This window comes from Lytechinus variegatus, chromosome 19 (assembly GCF_018143015.1).
Source record: "Lytechinus variegatus isolate NC3 chromosome 19, Lvar_3.0, whole genome shotgun sequence".
Taxonomy (NCBI): Eukaryota; Metazoa; Echinodermata; class Echinoidea; order Temnopleuroida; family Toxopneustidae; genus Lytechinus; species Lytechinus variegatus.
The window spans coordinates 15,678,868-15,701,136 of record NC_054758.1 but is presented as its reverse complement, the minus strand read 5'-3'; the positions used below and the strand labels follow the sequence as shown (position 1 = coordinate 15,701,136).

Below are 22,269 nucleotides of genomic sequence, written 5' to 3'. Positions count from 1 at the left end.
TTTTGGGTTTTGAGGTTCATTGAATTTCAAAAGGAGATTTTTAACATCATTGGAGAGTAGACTTTGAGGGTGGGCAGGGAGAGAGAGAAGGGTGAGGGGGGGGGGGTAGAGAGGAGATGGGTCGAGTCACTGTATTAGTGTACTGTTTATTTCCAATTGGTCTAATTACCAACTCATTTACTATCATTTGGTCTAACATCGATTTGTCCGCTATCCACATGGTCTACTTTCATTTAGTCTAAAGCCATTCCGTCTCATAATTAGATCATGGGCCAGTGCCTTTGACATGTTGTCCATATGGTCTAATTGGACTACCGGTAAGTGTTAATTGTGCAAAATGAATGAAATGAAATGGATATTAGACGAACTGGTTTATGAGACAAAATGGTCAGAGAAGAAATGGTGATTAGACAAAGTGATGATTGAACCAAATGGTTTTTGGACCAAATGGTTAATGCGAAAGATATTGTATGTTTGATTTTGCCAGCGCCATAATGAGGCTGCGATGAATGCAAGGAATGCTCCCCAGGGAGTGGAAATTGTGCACTTTCGTGCGGGATTGAAATGAATCCAATGACCGGGGTAATAATATGCTGTAACGCGCTTTGGGCCATTCTGGGAAAACCGCTTTATAAAAATTGGGTATTATTATTATAATGGACCGAATGGTTGTTGGACGAAATATTGATGGACTTAATGGCATTTGATTAAATGAAAGTAGACCATGTGGTAAGTGGACGAGTTAGCAGTAGACAAATTGGCAATTTAACGAAGGGTGGGGGGGTTGGAAGGGAAGAGGAGACCGGTCGAGTCACTGTATTAGTTTACACAGGCGTGACCAGGAGCCTGCTTTATTATCAAAAGCACAAACGGACTGGCAGCCGTAATAGTGCCGCCTCAAGTCTTCAACTATTCACATCTGACCAGCCTAATGCAACATTCTGAGCTGTGTAGTCTTGTAATATAGACCCACTTGAATGACAATACAGTCTTCAACTATTCACATCTGACCAGCCTAATGCAACATTCTGAGCTGTGTAGTCTTGTAATATAGACCCACTTGAATGACAATACAGTCTTCAACTATTCACATCTGACCAGCCTAATGCAACATTCCGAGCTGTGTAGTCTTGTAATATAGACCCACTTGAATGACAATACAGTCCTCAACTATTCACATCTGACCAGCCTAATGCAACATTCTGAGCTGTGTAGTCTTGTAATATAGACCCACTTGAATGACAATACAGTCTTCAACTATTCACATCTGACCAGCCTAATGCAACATTCTGAGCTGTGTAATCTTGTAATACAGACCCACTTGAATGACAATACACTAAATATGCTTTTCACACTACAGAAATTTTCCTTAGCCCTGAGAAATATTAAGGGGATGCCTTTTATATATAGCCCCACTAATTTCCTGTGGTTGATGTACAGTGTATGTAGGAACCAATGCAGAACTGCCAAGTAGTACAGATTTTCAGTATTTAGTACTGAAAAATAAGAAGGATACAGATGGTTTCATGCCAAATAATGAATTCTAAAGTTTCCGTTTTATGTATTGTCTTATGGTATTTCATTGAAAATACTAATGTCATCATCAAAATACTGATTTTCAGCTTTAAAAATACTGAAATGTTCTTTTTCAGGTTGGCAGCTCTGACCAATGTACAACATTAAAAACAGAACAGAAAAATATGAAAGAAATTGGAAAGGTGCTCTTGTGAAATGCATTTCTAGTTTTGTTCAAGGATTTTCCATAGTTGAATGATCTTGAATTCACTACACTGTGTTGTGTACTGAAGAATGGTGTTGGGATTTTAATGGTCATTCATGTGAAATCATGGGTGACGTTGTTTCCACACTCATTCTGTGATCAATGTCCCTCGAAACAGAAAGAACTAGCAAGCAATGAACCTGTACATGTATGTACATGTATCTCCATCATTGAAACCTATTCTAGTATAGTAAAGAATTTTACCTCCGACGAACATTCTGCTAGGATCGAAAGCTTAGGCCCCTTTTGACTCTCTAATTTACTTCATTGGCTCTTTTTTAGATAAGCAGTTTTCAGCAGCTTCTTTTTGCCGTAGTAAAGAATTGTAATAAAAAAAACAAGAATCTTTTGAAGAAAAAAAAAACCTATTTTAGGTCTTGTGATTTTAAAATGATCATGTCTACACAATAGTGCATTAGTACTTCAAAGTAGCAATGTATTTAAGTACAAGAACTAAGGCTTTGTCCACGTACCTACAGGTACTGTACTAGGGATGTCCTGCTTCTGTTCAAGATCAATGAAACTCCTTAACAACAGAAAGAGGTATATTTTGCATAATCTATGAACCATTGCATCTCTGAAGTCTTGTTATTATTTGTTTTGCGTCACCTGTGCCTGGGAGGCGAAAAGCGAACTGAATCACTATGACCCGCAGGTCTCTCCTCCTCCCGATATAACTGATTTGGGGAATGCAGGTGGACCACTACACCGGGGTTTCCCCTCTACTCGTATACGAATAGTGCAGTGGGTTCTTAACGTGCAAAGGTGGTGACTCTCCTCTACACAGGGCCTCCATTTAACGTCCTATCCGAGGGATGGAGCGTTTTCCATTGTAACATAGCCTGCATCTATGAAACATGGGAGAGACGTTTACACACGACGCATTGGCTTCAGTCATCCGCCCGGGGTGGACTCGAACCCACGATCTTTGGTTCGACAGGCAGGCGCGTTTCCGACTGAGCCAACACCGCTCTCGATTGTGATTGTCAGGTGATCACGTATAGTACAATGCACTCAGAACAGATAGGGCCTACATGTTTACATGCATGTAGCACTGGGTGACACAACATTTTCTCCTGTGACAATCGCTCCGGGCTTAATTTTGTCTAAGATGTAGGGTTAGGGTTGCAATTGGGTTTTATGTTACATGTAGGTTTACAGGTAGGGTATAGTGTTAAACCCAGGGTTGAAGTTGGATATTTTAAAATAGTGTGTTGAATTCAGAGCAGAGCAATTGTCCCCGGAGCAAATTTAATGGAACTGTAGAAATATGAATGCAAGGGGAAACCAAGGACGGCCATGCTCCTACAAAAACATCTTGTCAAAATCAGTGTACCTCGGAAGAACAAAAAGGGGTATCTTTCGCATAAGTCATTCTCATACATGTATCTGTTAAAACCTCATGTGACAGTAAATTGATTAAACATATAGTACAATATACAGTACTCACAAAAGATACTTTAAGAATCTCCATGTTTAAAGTTCAATTTGAATGCAAGGGCAAAGTTTTTTATACCCAGGACATCGAGGCTGTTCATACCCAAAATTATTTCCAAATCAATGAACTTCGAAATCAATAGTCACATAATCTCCGTAGAGGTATTATAGGAAAAAAAGCACAGCCACATCCCAGACATTAACAGAACATAAGCAGGGAGTCCCAGGGACCATCTCAAATGTTCCTATAATTATCAGGGTTGGTGAAACAGCACGATTGATTAACTTCATATCTGTATGAGACAACATCTATCCTTTTTTGTTCTTTATCCCCATGAGCGAAATGTCACGTGCGTGTGATCATGTGCTTGTCACGCCCCCGTTCATGTTGTCAATCACGGCTTGCTGGGGTGGCGGAATGTTTTCTCCACTCTTTTCCTATTAAACAACTGTCGCAGGCAGAATCCATGTTAAAAGGCCACAGTGCTAAGATTTCAAAACCTCTGGGCCTCTTATTCATAGACCTCGATATGACAACAAATTTACAATGAAAACGGTTTGAAGCCAATCATTTTATTTGATTTGCTGATAGTAAACAATTTATAGAAATTGTGCAGTTCTTATTACAGCAAGTCTTTTTGAAACAGAACTCAAAAGCTCTCATTTCACTCAGGAGTTCAGTAAATAATGAACTTCCTGTTCGATTTTTTTAACATGCTGTAAACCCTGTGGCTGTTTCATTATGGGGCTCTTAGATTTTTGCTTTAAAGCAGATACGAAACGATAGCGCCATCTCGAGTCCTCAACTACTCATACATGTACCTGGCCAGTTTCCTGACCCATAATGCTAGTGTAGTCTTTAGACCCACTTGAATGATAAAATGCTAATTTACTACTCAATACATTTATACCTCAATAATTAGGTTACCAAGTAGCAAAACAACTACCTTTTCTCTCAAAACATTTTAGTTTCCATAAACAAATACAATTTATTCTCTGTAGTATTAGTAGATATCTGAAAATGTATATTTTAAGACTATGTACATGTATGTTTAACACACAGTCAATAAGAGACCATACAAAGTGCACTTCCCTTTAATATTAAAGATGTCTTTCCTTGTCTTTGTGGTATTTTTGGACTGTCAATATGGTCTTCGCAAGATGAGGACCTCAAAAAAATATAGTAAAGGAAAAAAAAATCTGTTGCAATTTCTTGCATGTGAAAAGTTGAAAAACACAGGACTTTAACCAAGTATTTGTTATTTTTTTGCTCATCCCTTAATAGTACCCCAATGGAAACAGCAGCTGCTACCCGTGCTGGCCGTAATTCGGGTCGCTTCGTCGACGTAGCCGAGGCAGAGAGGGCGTATCTCGGTGATGGACGGGATAAACCCGAAGCACCCTCCAGACCTGATCAGCTGAGCCTCAAGGAGTTGGACTTCCAGGTAAAATACAGTGTAGTTTATTTGTTTATTTAAATCAATTGTTATATCCCAGGTGAGGGTTAGTCTACAAGCATAGACCCAAAATTTGACACCTTAACCATTATATAATGTCTGATGTAAAGACTAGACTCCGCACTCTATACCTGTGTCAAATAGAGGCAGCCACAGTACATAGTGAGTCTAGTCTCACTACTTCAGACTCTGTATTATGTACTATGCGAATTGCGAAAATAGAAAGGTCTGTGTCGCCAGGCTAGTTGAGGGTGGGGGGTGGTAATTTTTTTTGGGTAAAATGAAGAGAGGCTAGCTGTCAGACATAATCTATACTCAGTTTTGTTGACAAACAGCCGTACATAAAGTTGGGGGGGGTTGCCTAGCCATAGCTATGGTAGGAAATCATGAAACACATTTTTCAATAAAACTAGAAATGTATTCATTATTTCAAAGAAACAGTATATTGATATTTTTCATTCAACCCCCCCCTCCCTCTCTTCTGACATAGTTGGAAAGAAACCGTTCACTCCATCACACCTCTGATTACGAGATTAAAAACCTGTTCGTCAGGCGAGGGCAGCGTTTTGATCTCACTGTCACGTTCAACAGGGAACCGAAGACAGAGGTGTTTGGGCTGGAGTTGACTGTTCGTGGTAAGTATGAGCAAATCTTGCCTGGAATTTTGATGCAGTCTTGTCGCCGTTAGTAATAGTAGTAGTGGTAGTGGTAGAAATAGTAGTAGTAGTAGTAGTAGTAGGAGAAGTAGAGTTGGTGATGATTGTAGCAGTAGTAGTAGTATTGGCTGCAGCAGAAGCAGTGGTAGAAGTAGTAGCAGGGTGGTAGTTGTGGTGGTGGTAGAAGTAGTAGTATTAGCAGCAGCAGCAGCAATATTAGTAAAATTAGTACTAATGGAAGCAGTAGTGGTGGCGGTGTTGTAGTAGTTGTAGTTGTAGTAGAAGTAGTAGTCGATCGGTAGGGCAGGATGTCATGTTAATGATGGTATTGGTATTGGTTGTTGTGGTAGTGAATGCATAAACCTTGAGTATCTTTTCCTTTATATTCCTTCTAGATATCAACAGCAGAACTCATTAGATATGGATACGCTCATGAACATTTTCTTGTCCCCTTTTGACACGCAACTTTTCCCACAATTCTTCCTCACAACCTTCATTCGATTTCATCTTTGAAATTGACAGGTGCCAAAGTTTCGTCTGCCCACAATGGCACCGTGATCCGTATGCCCTTCAGTCGGAGCGAAGAAACCCTCGGCGAATGGGGAATCCGTGTCGTCGGTACCAAAGGTCCGGAGTACCAGCTCGTGGTCAGCTGCCCTCCTAATGCCATCGTCAGTCGTTACAATGTCGCCGTCGTTATATTGGATACTGAAAACGCAGGTATGGCAATGTAGGGATGAGGCAAAAAAATGTTGCGCTTTAACCCGATAGTGATTTCTACCTAGTGATACCTACAGAATTTTATTTCTTTTTTCAATTTTGTTTTTGTTTAGGCCAAGTTAATGTCAAAACTGAGAGTATAAATTGTACAATATCTGTATATTGTAAATTCGGTCTCAAAAGATGCGCCAGACTTGAAAGTAAACAGTCTGGAAGCGGCAAAGTAAAAAAAAATTGCACGATGGAATGGTTGCAGAAAATGTTGGATTTGATTCAACCCCTCAGCCTCGGCCGTTAATTTATTTTTATTCATTTGGTTTTGGTTACCCAGGGTAACCCTGTCGGTGGACTAAGCACTGTTTTTCTTGGGGGCCCTGCTAGTAAAGAAAATTCATGCATATATAAGCAATTACAACTAACAAACAATGAACGATGCATATGATTACCCTGGCTATAGTACGGCTACCCTGACAATGCCTTGACTTATTTAGCTCCTTCGGAATAGCACATCACAATGAATTCTCTGTTTTGTCTTTTCGACATAGAACCCAGGTACTTCAAGCAGAAGGACCCCATCTTTGTGCTCTTCAACGCCTGGTGTCGTGAAGACACGGTCTTTATGGAAGGTGACGCCGAGAAGGACGAGTACGTGCTCAACGACACGGGATGCGTCTTTACCGGAAGCACCAGACGTCAGTATGCCCGACCGTGGGTCTTTGGCCAGTTTGAGGATATCACCACGGACGTGGTGTTTGACCTACTTGAAAGGTAATTATTATTATTATTTGTTTGGCGTCACCTGTGCCTGGGAGGTGAAAAGCGAACTGAATCACTATGACCCGCAGGTCTCTCCTCCCGATATAAATTGGCTGGAATACAGGTGGACCACTACACCGGGGTTTCCCCCTACTCTTATACGAATAGTGCAGTGGGTTCTTAACGTGCAAAGGTGGTGACTCTCCTCTACACGGGGCCTCCATTTAACGTCCTATCCGAGGGACGGAGTGTTTTCCATTGTAACATAGCCTGCATCTATGAAACATGGGAGAGACGTTTACACACAACGCACTGGCTTCAGTCATCCGCCCGGGGTGGACTCGAACCCACGATCTTTGGTTCGACGGGCAGACGCGTTACCGACTGAGCCAACACCGCTCTCTTCAAATCTTTCTGCTTGATCCAATCAATCTCAACTATGGTTAGCCACCAGTGCCATAATTCAATATCAGGGGTGCCACTTTTCAGGCAAAAGCCTGAATTCAGGCTCTGGCAATGTATTTTCAGGCCATAGTTCTAGCATTTTTGTGTACAAAATATTGTATTCTAGGTGATATTCAGGCCCTCTGATCAGTTCCAACTGGCACCCCTATTCTTTATGTACGAGCCATACCTGGCAACCTGTCTAATTTTAATGTATGTTCTTGGTTTTTTTTTTTAATGTCATTAATGCCCATGGAATTGGGTTCATGTAAGCAAAACTGGGCCCCGTTTTACAATGAGTTGCGATTGATGCGATCAATTGCAACTATGGACGGCCAGCAACGTCAACATGTATTATGCATGTTTGTTCAAAATATTTTCCAGCTATGATGTATATTTATGCATTAATTGTTTTTTTTTTAAATTCACTGTGCTTCTCTTTGTTTACAAAGGACATTGTGCAAATTTCCTGTGGAAAAATTTATGACACTGATGGATTTCCATAGAGTTGCCATTGAAATGATAAAACTATGGAAAGCCAGCAAAGCCAACATCTACTATGCGTGTATGGTCCAAATGTTTTCAAGATAAATAGTACTCGTACATGTGCATTCATCATTTTCTCAACAATTCAATGTGCTTCCTCTTGATTTACAAGTGACATTTCCTCAAATTTATTGTTGGAAAAATTATGATGATGATGGATGCTGTTGAGGTTGATTGGATCAATCGCAACTAAGGTGGAACCCCAAAGGATCTGTTCCATGATACAGTAACAATTGATTTTAAAGAGAAATTCCAGTAGTTGCAGTAAACACTGATTTCATGAGAAAGTCTGTAAAACAAGCTTAATTGTCAGTATATCATCGAGGATCTAGATCTGGTACAGTTACTTTAACTGAACTTTGTGAAATCTTGAAATCTACGCTGAAAAATGTTCATGCCGAAGATCCCCAACGCAGATAAGCGCACGTGGGACAATGTATAATTATTGCTTAGGGCGTCGGGCCCGACGCTCTACCCGAATCCCGTGCTTATTTGCTGATTTCTCAGCAATTACACAATTTCTTCCAGAATCCTTTGGCACATGCGTTTTATTTATACAAACAGACACTTTGGTGTTCATTTCATTGGATTCTGTACGAACTTCATTGTAATTATTCTTACTGCATACTCCAAAAATTCATTTTGGCCAATTGATCATGGGACCAGCAGCCACTGTGCATTGCCAGATTGACAGAGCACTATTCCTTAAATCGTTGGAACGCCAAACAGGATAGTAGCAACTTCCATCTTATGATCTATTGACATCTGTTTCGTCGGACGTGGCCATGGCTTGAACTGCAGACCTCCTGGTGATGAGTCAGATGCTCTACCAACTGAGCCAACACACTTTACCTTATGGTTATTTTTTTCCTTCAATCTTTAGATGGGTGGAAAAGGCAAAGTCTCGTGCAGACCCTGTAGTCGTTTCTAGAACGTTCACTCATCTCATCAATTACTTGCCTACCGATGAAAAGGCATCCAAGGTGGGGCTTCTCGTGGGAAACTGGAGTGGAGACTACGACGATGGTAAGAGAATGTTAAAAGCATATCATACTTCTGGTTAACTCCCCCAATTCAATGGATTAAAAATATGGTGCGCCTTCTATTGGTCGCAGTGGACAGGCCAAAATTGGCAATGCCTCAAGGGAAAAAGTCTACATTTATTGCGCGGTCATGTACTAAAGTGAATGCATGCATGCGATATTTCAGCGCTGGCGACGCGGCTCGATCAGATATGCTGTTTACTCTGGTCCTGGAGTGGAGACTATGACGATGGTAAGAGGAGGCTGCACTCTACAAGCTCCGCTTTTTAGCAGCCTCCTCCATTTCCAACCTGATTTGTAATAATCTTGAATATAATTTTTTGTACAGGAATATTTGAAATATGTTTTGTTATTTATATATGTCAACATGTACAGAAGAAACTGTAAGTGTTGAAAATGGAAATAAACGAATGAATGAATGTTAAAGCATATCATAGTTTTGGTTAACTTCCCCTATTCGGGTGATTCACATTACGGTGTGTTGCGTTTGGTTGCAGCGGACAGGCCGAAATTTGCAATGCACCGTGGGAAAAAGTCTACATTTGTTTCGCTTGCTAGTATTAAAGTGAATGCATGCATGCGATTATTCAGCGCTGGCTGACGAATCTCGGGATTCGATCTTTGTCAGTAGATTTCAAGCAAATTTGGTAAAGAAAATGAAAGACATCGCCAAGAACGCCAGAAATATGCCATATTTAATTTCTACTGGGTCAAAAATGCATTTAGTGACTGCCAGGCTTTTTTAGTATAATAATTGTAATCTTCATTGATACTCAAGCATGTCCAGTACACTTCACATACATGTAAGCCCTTTTTTAGACAGGCATTAATCAAGCCCACCTGACAATACCGATCCACTTACGAAACAAGTTTTGAGCATTCAAATTTTGCAGTAAAAATGAAAGATCCATGACGTAAAGTCATTTAAGTTATTTTTATGCACAAACCTAGGAATACTGAAGATACTGGTCAAAAATGGAACCCACTTGATAAGATGGCATATTTAATCCTATTTAATGGGTGCAAGCCAGATATTGTATCTACACTATCAAATTTCCCCAGCAATCATTGAATATCCCATTCAACGTGTTTTCTTGTGATCTAAAGGCATGGTCACACCGCCCGAGTTTTGTTGGAGCGGTAGGGAGAGGGGGTCGAATTTCGCTCACAAAATCAAAAAAAAAAATCGAAAACAAAAGAAAAACAATCGAAAATGGTGAACGGGAGCGAGCGGTGATGATTTTTTTCTCTCTGCTCCATGACCGCTCCAACAATGCTCGGGCGGTGTGACCATGCCTTTATTCTTCGTAAACCTTGCAGGAAAAAGTCCATCCTCGTGGACAGGCAGTACAGCTATCTATGAGGCGTACGCCAAGTCGAATTGTGAACCCGTGAAATACGGCCAGTGCTGGGTGTTCAGCGGTGTGTTGTGCACCGCCATGCGCTGTCTCGGTATTCCCTGCCGAAGTGTGACCAACTTTTCCTCTGCTCACGACACCGATGCCAGCATGACGATCGATGTGATTTTAGACTCCGAGACCAAAGAGACGGTATGTAAGCCCTACATTTACTTAATCCTAAAAGGATTAATCCTAAAAGGATTAAGATGTGAGATTTATTGATTATCTTGGGTAGGGGGATGGGCTATGATAGCCCCCAATTCTAATCTCGGCTGCTGTTCGCACAACCGTGTTGAAAAAAGGTCCTCACACTTCTTACAACAAACTACAAGCTTGTATAGAAAAATTAAATAGTATTTTTGAAAAATTATTGTGAATGAAATATGCAAATTTATTTTGGAAACGATTGTTGCATATTTAAAACCCAATTTCACCAAGAATTTTTCTATGATGGCCCCAATTCTAATCTTGGCTGCTGTTCGCACGAACTTGCAAAAATATGGTGCGCACTTTTCTAACAACAAGCCAATATGACAAAATTCATTCAGTAATTATTTTTCAATTATTTATGAATAAAATATAGAAATTTCTTTGTGAGCAACATTGTTTGCATATTTAATGCACAATTTCACAGATCGACAACAATTTCTTTTTTTATTCCAGATATCATTTTTGTCATCGTGTTTGTGTCATTGTCATGACAATTTGGTGTGCACCTCTTTCTTTTAAAGGAGACAATGCGCAAATATTTCATGACATTTATTAATTGCCAAAGTTGAGACTAATCGGATCACTTGTAAATCTTTGTAAGTTAAGGGCAGTTTACTGTTAATTTTTCACTTTAAAAAGAATGGCTATTATTCATCTCTTCTGAGAACCTTTGTGAAATGTATTTTGTCTTTTCCTTTTGTATGCAGCTCGATTATATGTCCGACGATTCAGTGTGGAATTTCCACGTGTGGAACGAGGCGTTTTTCACCCGCCCAGACCTTCCCCCGCTGATGGGCGGCTGGCAGGCCATCGACGCCACCCCACAGGAGAGTAGCGAAGGTAAATTTCCTCTTTATGTTTGACCGGCAATCTACCTCGATGAGATTACTTTTTGAAATCCTACTTTGTTTCTTAAAATTTACAGATGCATACATAATAATAATAGCTGAATTTATAAAGCGCCTTTTGCCTGAGGATACAAAGCGCTGCTATTATTACCCCGGCTTTGGCTCGAGCTACCATCACCGGCGCTCAGTGCATGCAAGGAATCAATTCTGCCGGGTACCCATTCACCTCACCTGGGTCGAGTGCAGTACAGTGCGGATAAATTTATTGCTGAAGGAAAACACACCATGGTTAGGATTCAAACCCACGACCCTCTATTCGAAAGGCGAGAGTCAGAACCACTAGACCACGAGGCGCCTGTGTCGTGAGACATGAGATATTTTAAAAGAACTTAGATTTTTAATTGCCTCAAAAAGTAATGTGCACATCAGCGTGTTTGAAAATCATTGTTTTTCATTGTACTTCATTCAGGCTTTTTCCAAATGGGTCCCGCTCCAATTGCTGCAATCAGACAAGGTTTGACCTACATGAACTATGATACCAAGTAAGTAGTTTATTGATTGATTGATTGATTTGCTTAATTATTTATTTATTCATTCATGTATTAATTTATTTATTTATTCATTCATTTGTTTATTTTTTCATTTATTTATTCATTTATTTATTCATTCATTCATACATTCATTTGATCATTCATTTATTCGTTTGTTCATTCATTATTTATTTATTATTCATTCATTTTAATTAAGTTTGATTATTCATTTATTAAGCATTTATTCATCTATTTATTTTTTTCATTTATTCATTCATTTCATTTAAGTTTGATTATTTATTTATTTATTAATCATTTATTCATTAGTTCATTCTTTCATTCATTCATTTACTCGCTCACTCACTCACTCACTCACTCATTCATCATTTGATTATTCATTTATCATTCATTTACCATTTAAGAAATTAATTCATAAATCAACAAAATCATTTAGCATTTTATTTGCAATGCCGTCAAAGAATATGGAGAAAATCCACATTTACATGTAGATGGCCAATAATCACAGATAATACAACATTGCAAATTAAATGTAACACAATTTTAGCCAGAGTAATAGATGGGCCTTATCACGAATGGGTCAGGGGAAATCAGCAAATAAGATGTTTTAAGAGAAGTTCCCAAGGTATGGATCCCAAGAAATTTGCCAAGAGTAGGTCTTGAATCATGTGTATCAATTTCCATGCATAATTATGATAATATACATGTAGGTATATTTGAGTTCTGAAAACGGTTCTCCCATTAGGCCCTGCTATGTTTATTACCCCTGTCTTAGATTGGCAGGCTGCCTAGGAACTCCAGCATTCAAGGAATATCTTCCTACCGGGTACCCATTCACCTCACCTGGGTTGGGTGCAGCACAATGTGGATGCATATCTTGCTGAAGGAAATTACACCATAGCTGCGATTAGAACCCACAACCCTCTGTTTCAAAGTCAGAAGACTAATCCACTGGGCCACATCACATTTAAAAAAAAAATGAGCACATGCTTATGTTTGTATCAATATAGCATTTTCATTTATTCGATGCAATGTATAAAGATGGTGGAGGTGCCATGGCCTAGTGGTCTAAGGCGCAGCCCTTGATTGCAGATCCGAGGATTAGGGGTTCGATTACCTGCACGACACTTATGCCCTTGAGCAAGGCTTGAGCACATTGCTGTTTTATCATAAATCAAATAAATGAAAAATGCTATATGCATTATGAATACCAATGTGTGGAGTTTTAAAAAAAGATGGTAAAAAGCAGTGTAGGTTTAAAAATGCCTTGCTCAAGGAAAGTGAGTGCTGGGAATCGAAACTTGGACTTTGATGGTGTAATCGGGCACACCACTCACGATGGCCTACTTGTGCAGTAGCACAGTTCGGTTGAATGCAGAAAAATCAGATTGCATGGATGTCAGTACCCATACTTCAGTATTAATTGTCACTCGACAGGTTTGCTTTTGCTGAGGTCAATGCTGACCGAATCTACTGGTTGGCAACCAAGAAAGACATGGGCCCCCCGGAGCTTAAAAGGCTTTGGTGCGATACCAACGCTGTTGGCGTAAGGATCAGTACCAGGAAGCCAGGCAGAGAAATAGGCAACATCAGGGAGGATGTTACCGCCCATTACAAATTTGCAGCAGGTAGATGATGATGATGATGATGACAGTACTGATGAGTATGATGATAATGATGATGTTGATGGTGATGATGATGATGATAATATATCTGTAAAGCGCTTAGAGACGTTCCGAAGTGTTAAGCGCAATATATATGCGAAATATTATTATTATGATGATGATGATTGTGGTGGTAATGATGATGATGGTAAGGATGTTAACAATGATGATGATAATGATGATGGTGATGATGTTGGTGATGTTGGTGATGATGATGATGGTGATGAGGATGGTGATGAGGATGGTGATGATGATGATGATGGTAATGAGGATGATGACGATGGTGATGATGATGATGGTGATGATGGTGATGACAGTGATAGTGATGATATGATGGTGATGGTGATAGTGATGATGAGATGGTGATGGTGATGATGACGGTGATGATGATGGTGATAGTGATGATGAGATGGTGATGGTGATGATGACGGTGATGATGATGGTGATAGTGATGATGAGATGGTGATGGTGATGATGATGATGACGGTGATAGTGATGATATGATGGTGATGGTGATGATGATGGTGATGAGGGTGGTGATGATGATGATGATTATGGTGTTACGATACTGAAACAAATCCGAGTTGGCTGGCGAAGATTCCGTAAATTTAATTTCACAATGATGGCGATGATGAAATTGATGTTGAAGCACGATGAATAACAAGAGTCACTGTAACAAGTTGAAATGTCCGTGAAGATGATGTTGACGATGATTAACAGTGGGTTGAAAGTGTTCATTAAAACAGCTTGATGATCTCGATGAGAACTAAGAATTCCCCTCTCAAAATAACTGCAAACAGGTCATTGATGGTGTGCAAATAATTCCACAGAAGATAAATGTATATCAGTTGGAAATAAACTATGCTCTGACATCAAGTCTGGTTCTGATCTGATCTAATGATCTTGAAGAAATTGCCAGCTTTTGTAATTATTCACTATTCTGGCAGCTTCTAGTATTGTCTACAAAAAGAACATTCTGCCAATTTCTAAAGCAGTCTAATTTTAGAACATTCTTGGATGATTGTGATGATGGTGATGTTGATGATGATGGGGGTGGATGATGAAGATAGTGATGATGATGATGGTGTGGATGTTGATGCTGATGATGATGGTGGGATGACGATGATGATGATGATGATGGAGATAGTGATGATGATGATGATGATGGTGGTGATGATGATGGTGGTGATGATGATGATGATGGTGGTGATGATGATGGTGGTGATGATGGTGATGATGGTGATGATGATGATGGTGGTGATGGTGATGATGATGATGATGGTGATGATGATGATGGTGATGATGGTGGTGATGATGATGGTGGTGATGATGATGGTGATGATGATGATGGTGATGATGATAGTGGTGATGATGATGATGGTGATGATTATGGTGACGATGATGATGATGGTGAGGATGATGATGGTGTGGATGGTGATGATGGTGATAGTGATCCTGATGATGGTGATGATGGTGATGGTGATGGAGATGGTGATAACTGTGATCATGGTGGTGATGATGATGGTGAGGATGATGATGGTGTGGATGGTGATGATGATGGTGATGATGATGATGATCATGATGATGATGATGATGGTGATGGAGATAATGATAACTGTGGTGATCATGATGATGATGATGATGGTGGTGATGATGATGGGGGTGATGGTGATGATGATTATGATGATAGTGATGGTGATGATGATAATGATGGTGATGATGTTGATAATAATGATGATGATGGTAGTGATTGGTGATGATGATGATGGTAATGATGTCATATTTTATCTGTAAATACATTGATCCTTTGTTTATCTTTTACCAGGGAGTGATGAAGAGAGGAGTGCCGTGGAACGAGCTGTTTCTTTCGGCACCAGACCGAACACCTATAGACCTGACAGGAAGGAGGACGACGTTGAGGTCGAGGTCTTGCTGGCCGAAGACACACCCAGTGGAAGCGACATCGAACTCAAGGTGGCCGTCAACAATAAAAGCTCGGTGTCTCGCACCGTCTCCTTCGATGTTGTTGCCTACATGTGTTTCTATACAGGTGATCTTCAGAAAGTTTTTTTTTATTTGGCACTTACTCAAAAACAAGAAAGCATGTACAATGCAACATTGAGAAATAGTGCAAATATACAAATAGTTTTTAGATTCTTTCTCACCCAACCAGGTAGCCTGGGTAGGGAATAGGTCAACTTAATGGCCATGGCCCACAGGCCTTCCCTCCCACACTCGATTGGGTGAACAAAGATCATTACATATAATAGGGTTACAAAATGGAAAAACAGGTAGGTTGCACAAAAAAGGAACCAACTTACGTTTGACATAGCCATTCTAAATCGGCGAGTCGCATGGGAAGGTTTTCTGTAGAATAGCAATAGAATAATTTGGTCTTCAGAAAGGGAATATTAAAAAGTTAGCTTATTTTGAAAGAGTGAGACTCCTTCATTTTGTCAAATTCGAAGTTGTGAAGTTAAGTGAAAGACAACGTAGGAGAGTATATCTGACACAATAATTTTCTGCCTATTATGAATAAACTCCTTCATTTTTTTGGTGTTTTGTTTTTGAAGGTTTGGGCAAAGCCAACATGAAGAGCATGAAGAAAGAGGTGACCGTTCCGTCTGGCAAGTCGGTCCAAACCCTCGATGCGATTGGCCCAGACCTCTACTGCCGCTACCTGGTTGACCAGCCTTGCATCAAGTTCTGTGTCTTCGGAGAAGTCAAGGTGAGACGATATGAACCATACTGCCACTTGGTCTAATCCCACATGGCTTAATCCTTGTTCGTCAACAACCATTTTTGCGAGAACCCTTGCGTTATTTCAGTTGCTTTGCTTCAATTTACAGCTGTTACTAAGCCTAAATTTTTTACTTTGACAGCCAATCATGTTAAGCGTCCATTGTCTCTTTCGTTTCTATTCTATATTGGTTCGTTCTAGTGTTCTGGTCATTCATGCGATTTTACTCCGATGATTTCATGTTGAAAAGCTTCAGTATGTTCGTTTATAAGGCTATTTTACAGCCAGTTTGTCTACTTACTTGTTGGTAAATTAATGAATAGTACATGTAGATAGATAGATAGATAGATGGATAAACTATCCTACCTACAGTACCTACCCTCCGTCAGCTTCAAGATGAGTCCTGATAATTCGGCTAAATCAAAGTTTGTGAATTTGTATTTCTTAGGGTTTCATGGCAGTCTTAAATCTTAGTAAAGAAGGTTGAGTCAGTCTTCCATTGTTCTTTCCAATATTTATATTGTGGGTATCAACAAAAAGACAAGACAAAGATAATCCTTGGTCTATACCCATTGCTTACCGTGTTTGCTCATTTTTTTTCTTCATTCATTTGTCTTTGACCAGGAAACATCCCAACTGATCGTATGCCAGGACACGGTATCCCTCACGCCACCGGAGATGAAGACGGAAGCCAAGTTGGTTGGGTACGAGGTGAAGATTGAGGCGGAGTTTGTCAACCCCCTCCCCATCGCGCTCACCAATTGTACCATCCGCATCGAGTGCCCGCTCATTGGCCGGTCCATGACACTCGGACAAAAGTAAGATTGATTGATCATAGGAGTAATGCTGAAAATTTGTTTACAAATTATAATTTCCTCCTATTAAATCATCTTTATTTACTATTAATGTCTAACCATCTGTAAAATAAAATGCTTCTATTCTTTCTCTCCTCTCTCCTCCAGTGATGTCCCTCCAAAAGGGGTCTACAAATTCGGGATGAGCTTCCCGCCTCAGAAGAAGGGCAAGAAGCACCTTGTCGTCGACTTTGACTCCAAGCAGATGGGCAACGTCATGGGCGACATCATGATGGAGGTCTAGGTTCAAACACTCCATTTCTGAAGTGAACAGGTACTCCACAATAGGATCAATGGGACAGACAGACAGGTGTTTCACAAAACTATCCATGAAGTTATGAAGGACTTTATGAACAACAAGACCATGGCGAGCTACTCAATCATAGTTTTCAATCACAGTTTTCAATAAGTAGAACCACATTAGCTCAACTTCAAAGTAGGTTCATTTTTTTTATTAAATCCGTTTTTTAAAGGCAAAGTTTGGTAGACCAGGGGTTTCTAATACTGTTGACCCAGGTTCGATTCCAACTTGGCGTGCTAGTCCCCTTTAGGAAGGCAATTATCCTCATTACCAGGTCCCTATAAGAGGACGTGAAACCTTTGGTCCTCTGGTGCCTTGCCTACAAGCATTCCTCCTTTCAAAATATTCAGGTTTAAGAAGAATCACCACCAAATTGCCTTCACAGTTCATGAAAAGTCCTTACAAACCTCTGGGTCCTTACAAACAAGGTCACAGGTTGTTTAGGTTTCAGCAATTGTTTGGGGTTTAAGTTTGGCTCTCCATACTCCTGTTGTCGTAAAGTTATGTTATGGAAAGCTGCATGAAACATACCTCTGGGTGTAATGGGATGGATGTTGGAAAGGAACTTCAACATGACTTGAGGACTAGGTTCATGGTATATCGGCTTTCTTTTGAGAAAACGAAAAGCAGCTTGTCAAAACAGCTTTTCAAATGATTATTCACGCTCGGGATCTCGTTCCGTTCATTCTGTTGTGGCAGTATTTTGTCAAAGTAGAACGATTAGTCCAAAGATTACTCTCACATTTTTTTGTCAGTTTGTATGTACATTCAGTCATTTTATTTGCTTGTACTTTTTTGAGAGTGATTAATAGAATAGTTTGGATTTTTTCCATTTAGTTAGTATTGATCCAAGTCGTAGAATTACAAATCAGACATTGTACTGATTTAGAATAGTTGGAATGTTCATGAAATGGACTCATTGATGTTTGACTAACAAAGTTGGTTTTGAGAACAGGTACTTTTTCTTTATATGTATGTTTCTAGTACTAGTTAGATTTATTTTTCAGTATCAACATTATAGAATCATGTCCAAGTAATCAGTTTAAGAAGTGAAACTTTTGTGCTCAATGTTAAATGCTTTATTTTGCCAGCTGGAAACATTTTCCGATATTTTTAAAATTATTTTTCTAAGAGAGAGAAATGGTTAACCACTAGGTCCTTATTTAAAGTCACTTTTAAAGTGCATGGAATTTCAGAAATTCTATACATTGTCATTAGATATTGAAATAGGCCAGGTATTTAATACTTTATCTTTTGTACTTCATGGAAAGTTATGCGGTCACAAAGACTTTGTGAGGATTTAAAAGGGAAACTTGTGATATTTTGCCCCAAGTATATATCTATATTTTTTGCATTGCCTTGAATATTACTGAAATGTGTTCTGTACCTTTCAAGATTATGATCATGAAACTAAAATCATGCAATCAACAAATAATTACATCAAATCAAATCAAGAAGGAAATTGCTCTTTGATAGGTATCAAAAGATTTTCATTATCATATTGAATTATAGCAATTATTGATACTTAATCAAAAGGAAAGTGCTCTGTTATTTTGTATTCAACTGTTACTTTTAAATCAAACAAAAATAATCAAGTCAATTCATTAAATCAATAAAATCAGAGGCAAAATATTCCTTTGTGAATAGATATTCACATTCTCTACTGATTGTGATTCATGAATATTGATGGTAAGCATATTTTTGTTATCACTTTTGTTTGAAATCTTTGTTTGAAATCTTCATAAGCTGATACTTGTCTATTCATGTTTTTCACGCAAACAAAAATTCATTGTAGTCTGGATGTAGTAAATCCAATGTCATTATGAACTTGATTTATGAATTCTTTTTAGATTAGATTTCATTGTGCCTTAGATTTTCCATTTGATTTCTAGTGTTTTGGATAGGTCTAGGGTTTTAAGGTACCCATGTATGTGGTAATGTCTGTGTAAATGTACAGTACTTTAAGTTAGTGTGTGATTTCTAGAATACTCAATGGGTCGTAGGGTTTATATATATATTCCTCTCTTATGTCTAGTTTTTTGAATGAGTAACGTTTTTTTCTACGGAAACAGTCTTTAGTGGCTTTCGGTATTTCTATTCAATAAATTTCTAATGGATACACTACAAATTCATAGATGCTATCAGGTACAGAGTGCCTTTTCTATTTCTGAAATAAATTTTCTTTTAATTTCTATGGAATGAAATGAGTCACTCATTCACGATACAGCGACATTGCTTTTAGAAGCAAAGACAATTTTCATTTTTCTGGAACGAATTCACACGACTATTCAGGCAACTTTTGATAACAACGGTCAGCATGAATTTGATACAGTGCATGACTTTTCAGATGGGGCTTCCTAGTGTCCTTTGAAATTTCCCAGCACCTTCTCAAATGTTTTTTTTTTATCATCATAGGTTTTGGGGTAAAAGACACAGCTCAGTCAAAAACCTCAAGGAGCCTGTTTCACACACACACACACACACACCCTCGCACGCACATACACACACACACAATAAATGAAGAAGCATGTTGGACAAACTGATGCAGCACTAGCTTTTGAGACAATTCATTTTAATATTTCCTTTTATACAATGCTCAAGTTCTGGCTGAGTATTCATTATGGGATAAGTTATATTGTTCATTATGTTATTTCATGAGGCTGTCCATCAATTGTTTAATTATATACTTGTGGTTAAGTGTAGGTTTTAAAAATTGACCTGTTTTATTTTTCTTTCTCAATAGATTAGTTATTTTGATTATTGAGAACAGATAAACACATATCCCACCTATTTAGCATTAAATATGAAAAAATTATGTTTTGTGTTAAATACTGTACTTGAAATTTGAAAAAATACAAGTACGCTATATGGGAATTTGATTTGATAAGTTTCTTTCTAGTCATTTAAATACCTTGGAGACCTTGTTAAAACCTATTCATGGAAGGGTGCAAGTTCTACTGGGGAATACATATTACACATGTATGAAATCATATTTAATATGATTTCTCATGTGCCTTTAATAATCAATGGCTCACATTATTCTACGCACAGATTCAGTATGCCTTTGACAGAACAAAAATGAATTGTTTGTAAGCTTAATTTTGATATGAAATACCAAAATTTTATCAGTTTCGGGTTTCTTGTACTAGACAATTGTCATTTGTCTATCCATCTATTGGGTGAAAATGAGAATTGAGTATGAGATCCATGCCATGGCTGAAGAACAGTTCACATAATTTTGTTTGCACATTTTAGATTTTTTTTTTCTCAAGATGCTTATTCCACAACAATCACACATATCACTTTTACTTGCCACATTTATCAGTATAAAAATCTATGCAGATTAACTTGCAATATGATACAGGGTTGCCCCCACTATGCAGCTTCAACTCAGTGTATCTCTAGGAACTAATATTTTCCAATTCCACTAATTCTGGGCATTTGATGTTTGTGCTCTATGTGTCTATTTGAATTTACAGTACTTTTTGGAAACAGTTTTTTTTTTGTACAGGGTATTGTGAGGTACTCAAATTAAAAGTTCTTTTGTGTAAGCCTTGGATAGGAAATGTACATGTATTAATTTAATTGTTTTTTTGTTCAATGTAGAATACGACATGAACTCGAATAAATGATTTCCCATACGATGGGTTATAGATTAGCAAACATCTATAGTTGTAATCGAGTTGTTGCATTACCCCTCTCTCCCCCTACCCCACCCTCTCCCCCTACCCCACCCTCTCTCCCCTACCCCACCCTCTCTCCCCCTACCCCACCCTCTCTCCCCCTACCCCACCCTCTCTCCCCTACCCCACCCTCTCTCCCCTACCCCACCCTCTCTCCCCCTACCCCACCCTCTCTCCCCCTACCCCACCCTCTCTCCCCCTACCCCACCCTCTCTCCCCCTACCCCACCCTCTCTCCCCCTACCCCACCCTCTCTCCCCTACCCCACCCTCTCTCCCCCTACCCCACCCTCTCTCCCCCTACCCCACCCTCTCTCCCCTACCCCACCCTCTCTCCCCCTACTCCACCCTCTCTCCCCTACCCCACTTGATCGCTCTCCCCCCTCTTCATCTCTCCTTATCTCCCCAATCTTTCTCCCTCCCCACATTTGATCTCTCTAACACCCTCACTCCTTCCCCACCTTCATCGCTTTCCACCCCAACCTAACCAGCTCTTTCCCCACCACCTCTCCCCTACTTTCCTTCCCCTATCACCCAATCTCCACCTCCCTACCCTCTTTTTAATCCCCACTCTCTCTCACTCCTTACCCTTTCCCACCCCCCTCTCCCCATCCTAGTCTTGTCAGATACACAAGAGAGGGGGGGGGGTGAAATAAAGAGAGAATGACAGAGAAGGGTATGGGGTAAGATGGAAGGAAGGGTAAGATGAAAGGAAGGGGAGAGAGGAAGGGAATGAGAGAAGGGGGAAGGGAGGGAGAGAAAGGGGGAAAGGAAGAGACCCATCACCAGAATGAGAAGTAGACAGGTGCACGGGCAATATAAAAAAATGCACTTCTACATACTTTAGTATTCACACGGGTTATTGTGTATAGGAACTCATTTTATCTTTATTGCTATAATGAAAATACATAATACATGCCCAATTTATTTGTGTGAGAAAACAGACCAAACCACCAAATTACACCATACCTTCACTGTATGTCTATGTATAATATGCAGTCGAATATGAATATCCAATTGGAATTACAAAGGAACGATATAATACCACGGTCCATTTCACACTACGAGGGATTACCTTTTCAGTGAGCTGTACCCGTAGCCGTACTAAACCCGTTCCAAAACAAATCAAGAAAACCTAGCTCAAGAGGTGGTCTGGCGCGAACTGATGCTTACCCGGTCCGGAC

General features: G+C 39.5%; 1 protein-coding gene across 1 annotated transcript in view; it reads left to right on the top strand.

The window, feature by feature from the left end:
* The window catches only part of LOC121405709 (protein-glutamine gamma-glutamyltransferase K-like), a 33,872-nt gene extending 15,066 nt beyond the window's left edge, over window positions 1-18,806 (top strand). Inside the window, exons 2-14 of the mRNA XM_041596630.1 lie at window positions 4,503-4,662; window positions 5,165-5,309; window positions 5,853-6,050; window positions 6,596-6,818; window positions 8,680-8,822; window positions 10,160-10,389; window positions 11,157-11,289; window positions 11,767-11,839; window positions 13,283-13,473; window positions 15,335-15,559; window positions 16,083-16,237; window positions 16,874-17,067; window positions 17,212-18,806. Of these exons, the coding sequence (XP_041452564.1) occupies window positions 4,503-4,662; window positions 5,165-5,309; window positions 5,853-6,050; window positions 6,596-6,818; window positions 8,680-8,822; window positions 10,160-10,389; window positions 11,157-11,289; window positions 11,767-11,839; window positions 13,283-13,473; window positions 15,335-15,559; window positions 16,083-16,237; window positions 16,874-17,067; window positions 17,212-17,347 (2,206 nt within the window). The 3' untranslated portion in view covers window positions 17,348-18,806. The remainder of the gene's footprint in view (window positions 1-4,502; window positions 4,663-5,164; window positions 5,310-5,852; window positions 6,051-6,595; window positions 6,819-8,679; window positions 8,823-10,159; window positions 10,390-11,156; window positions 11,290-11,766; window positions 11,840-13,282; window positions 13,474-15,334; window positions 15,560-16,082; window positions 16,238-16,873; window positions 17,068-17,211) is intronic.
* The last annotated feature ends 3,463 nt before the right edge of the window (window positions 18,807-22,269 follow it).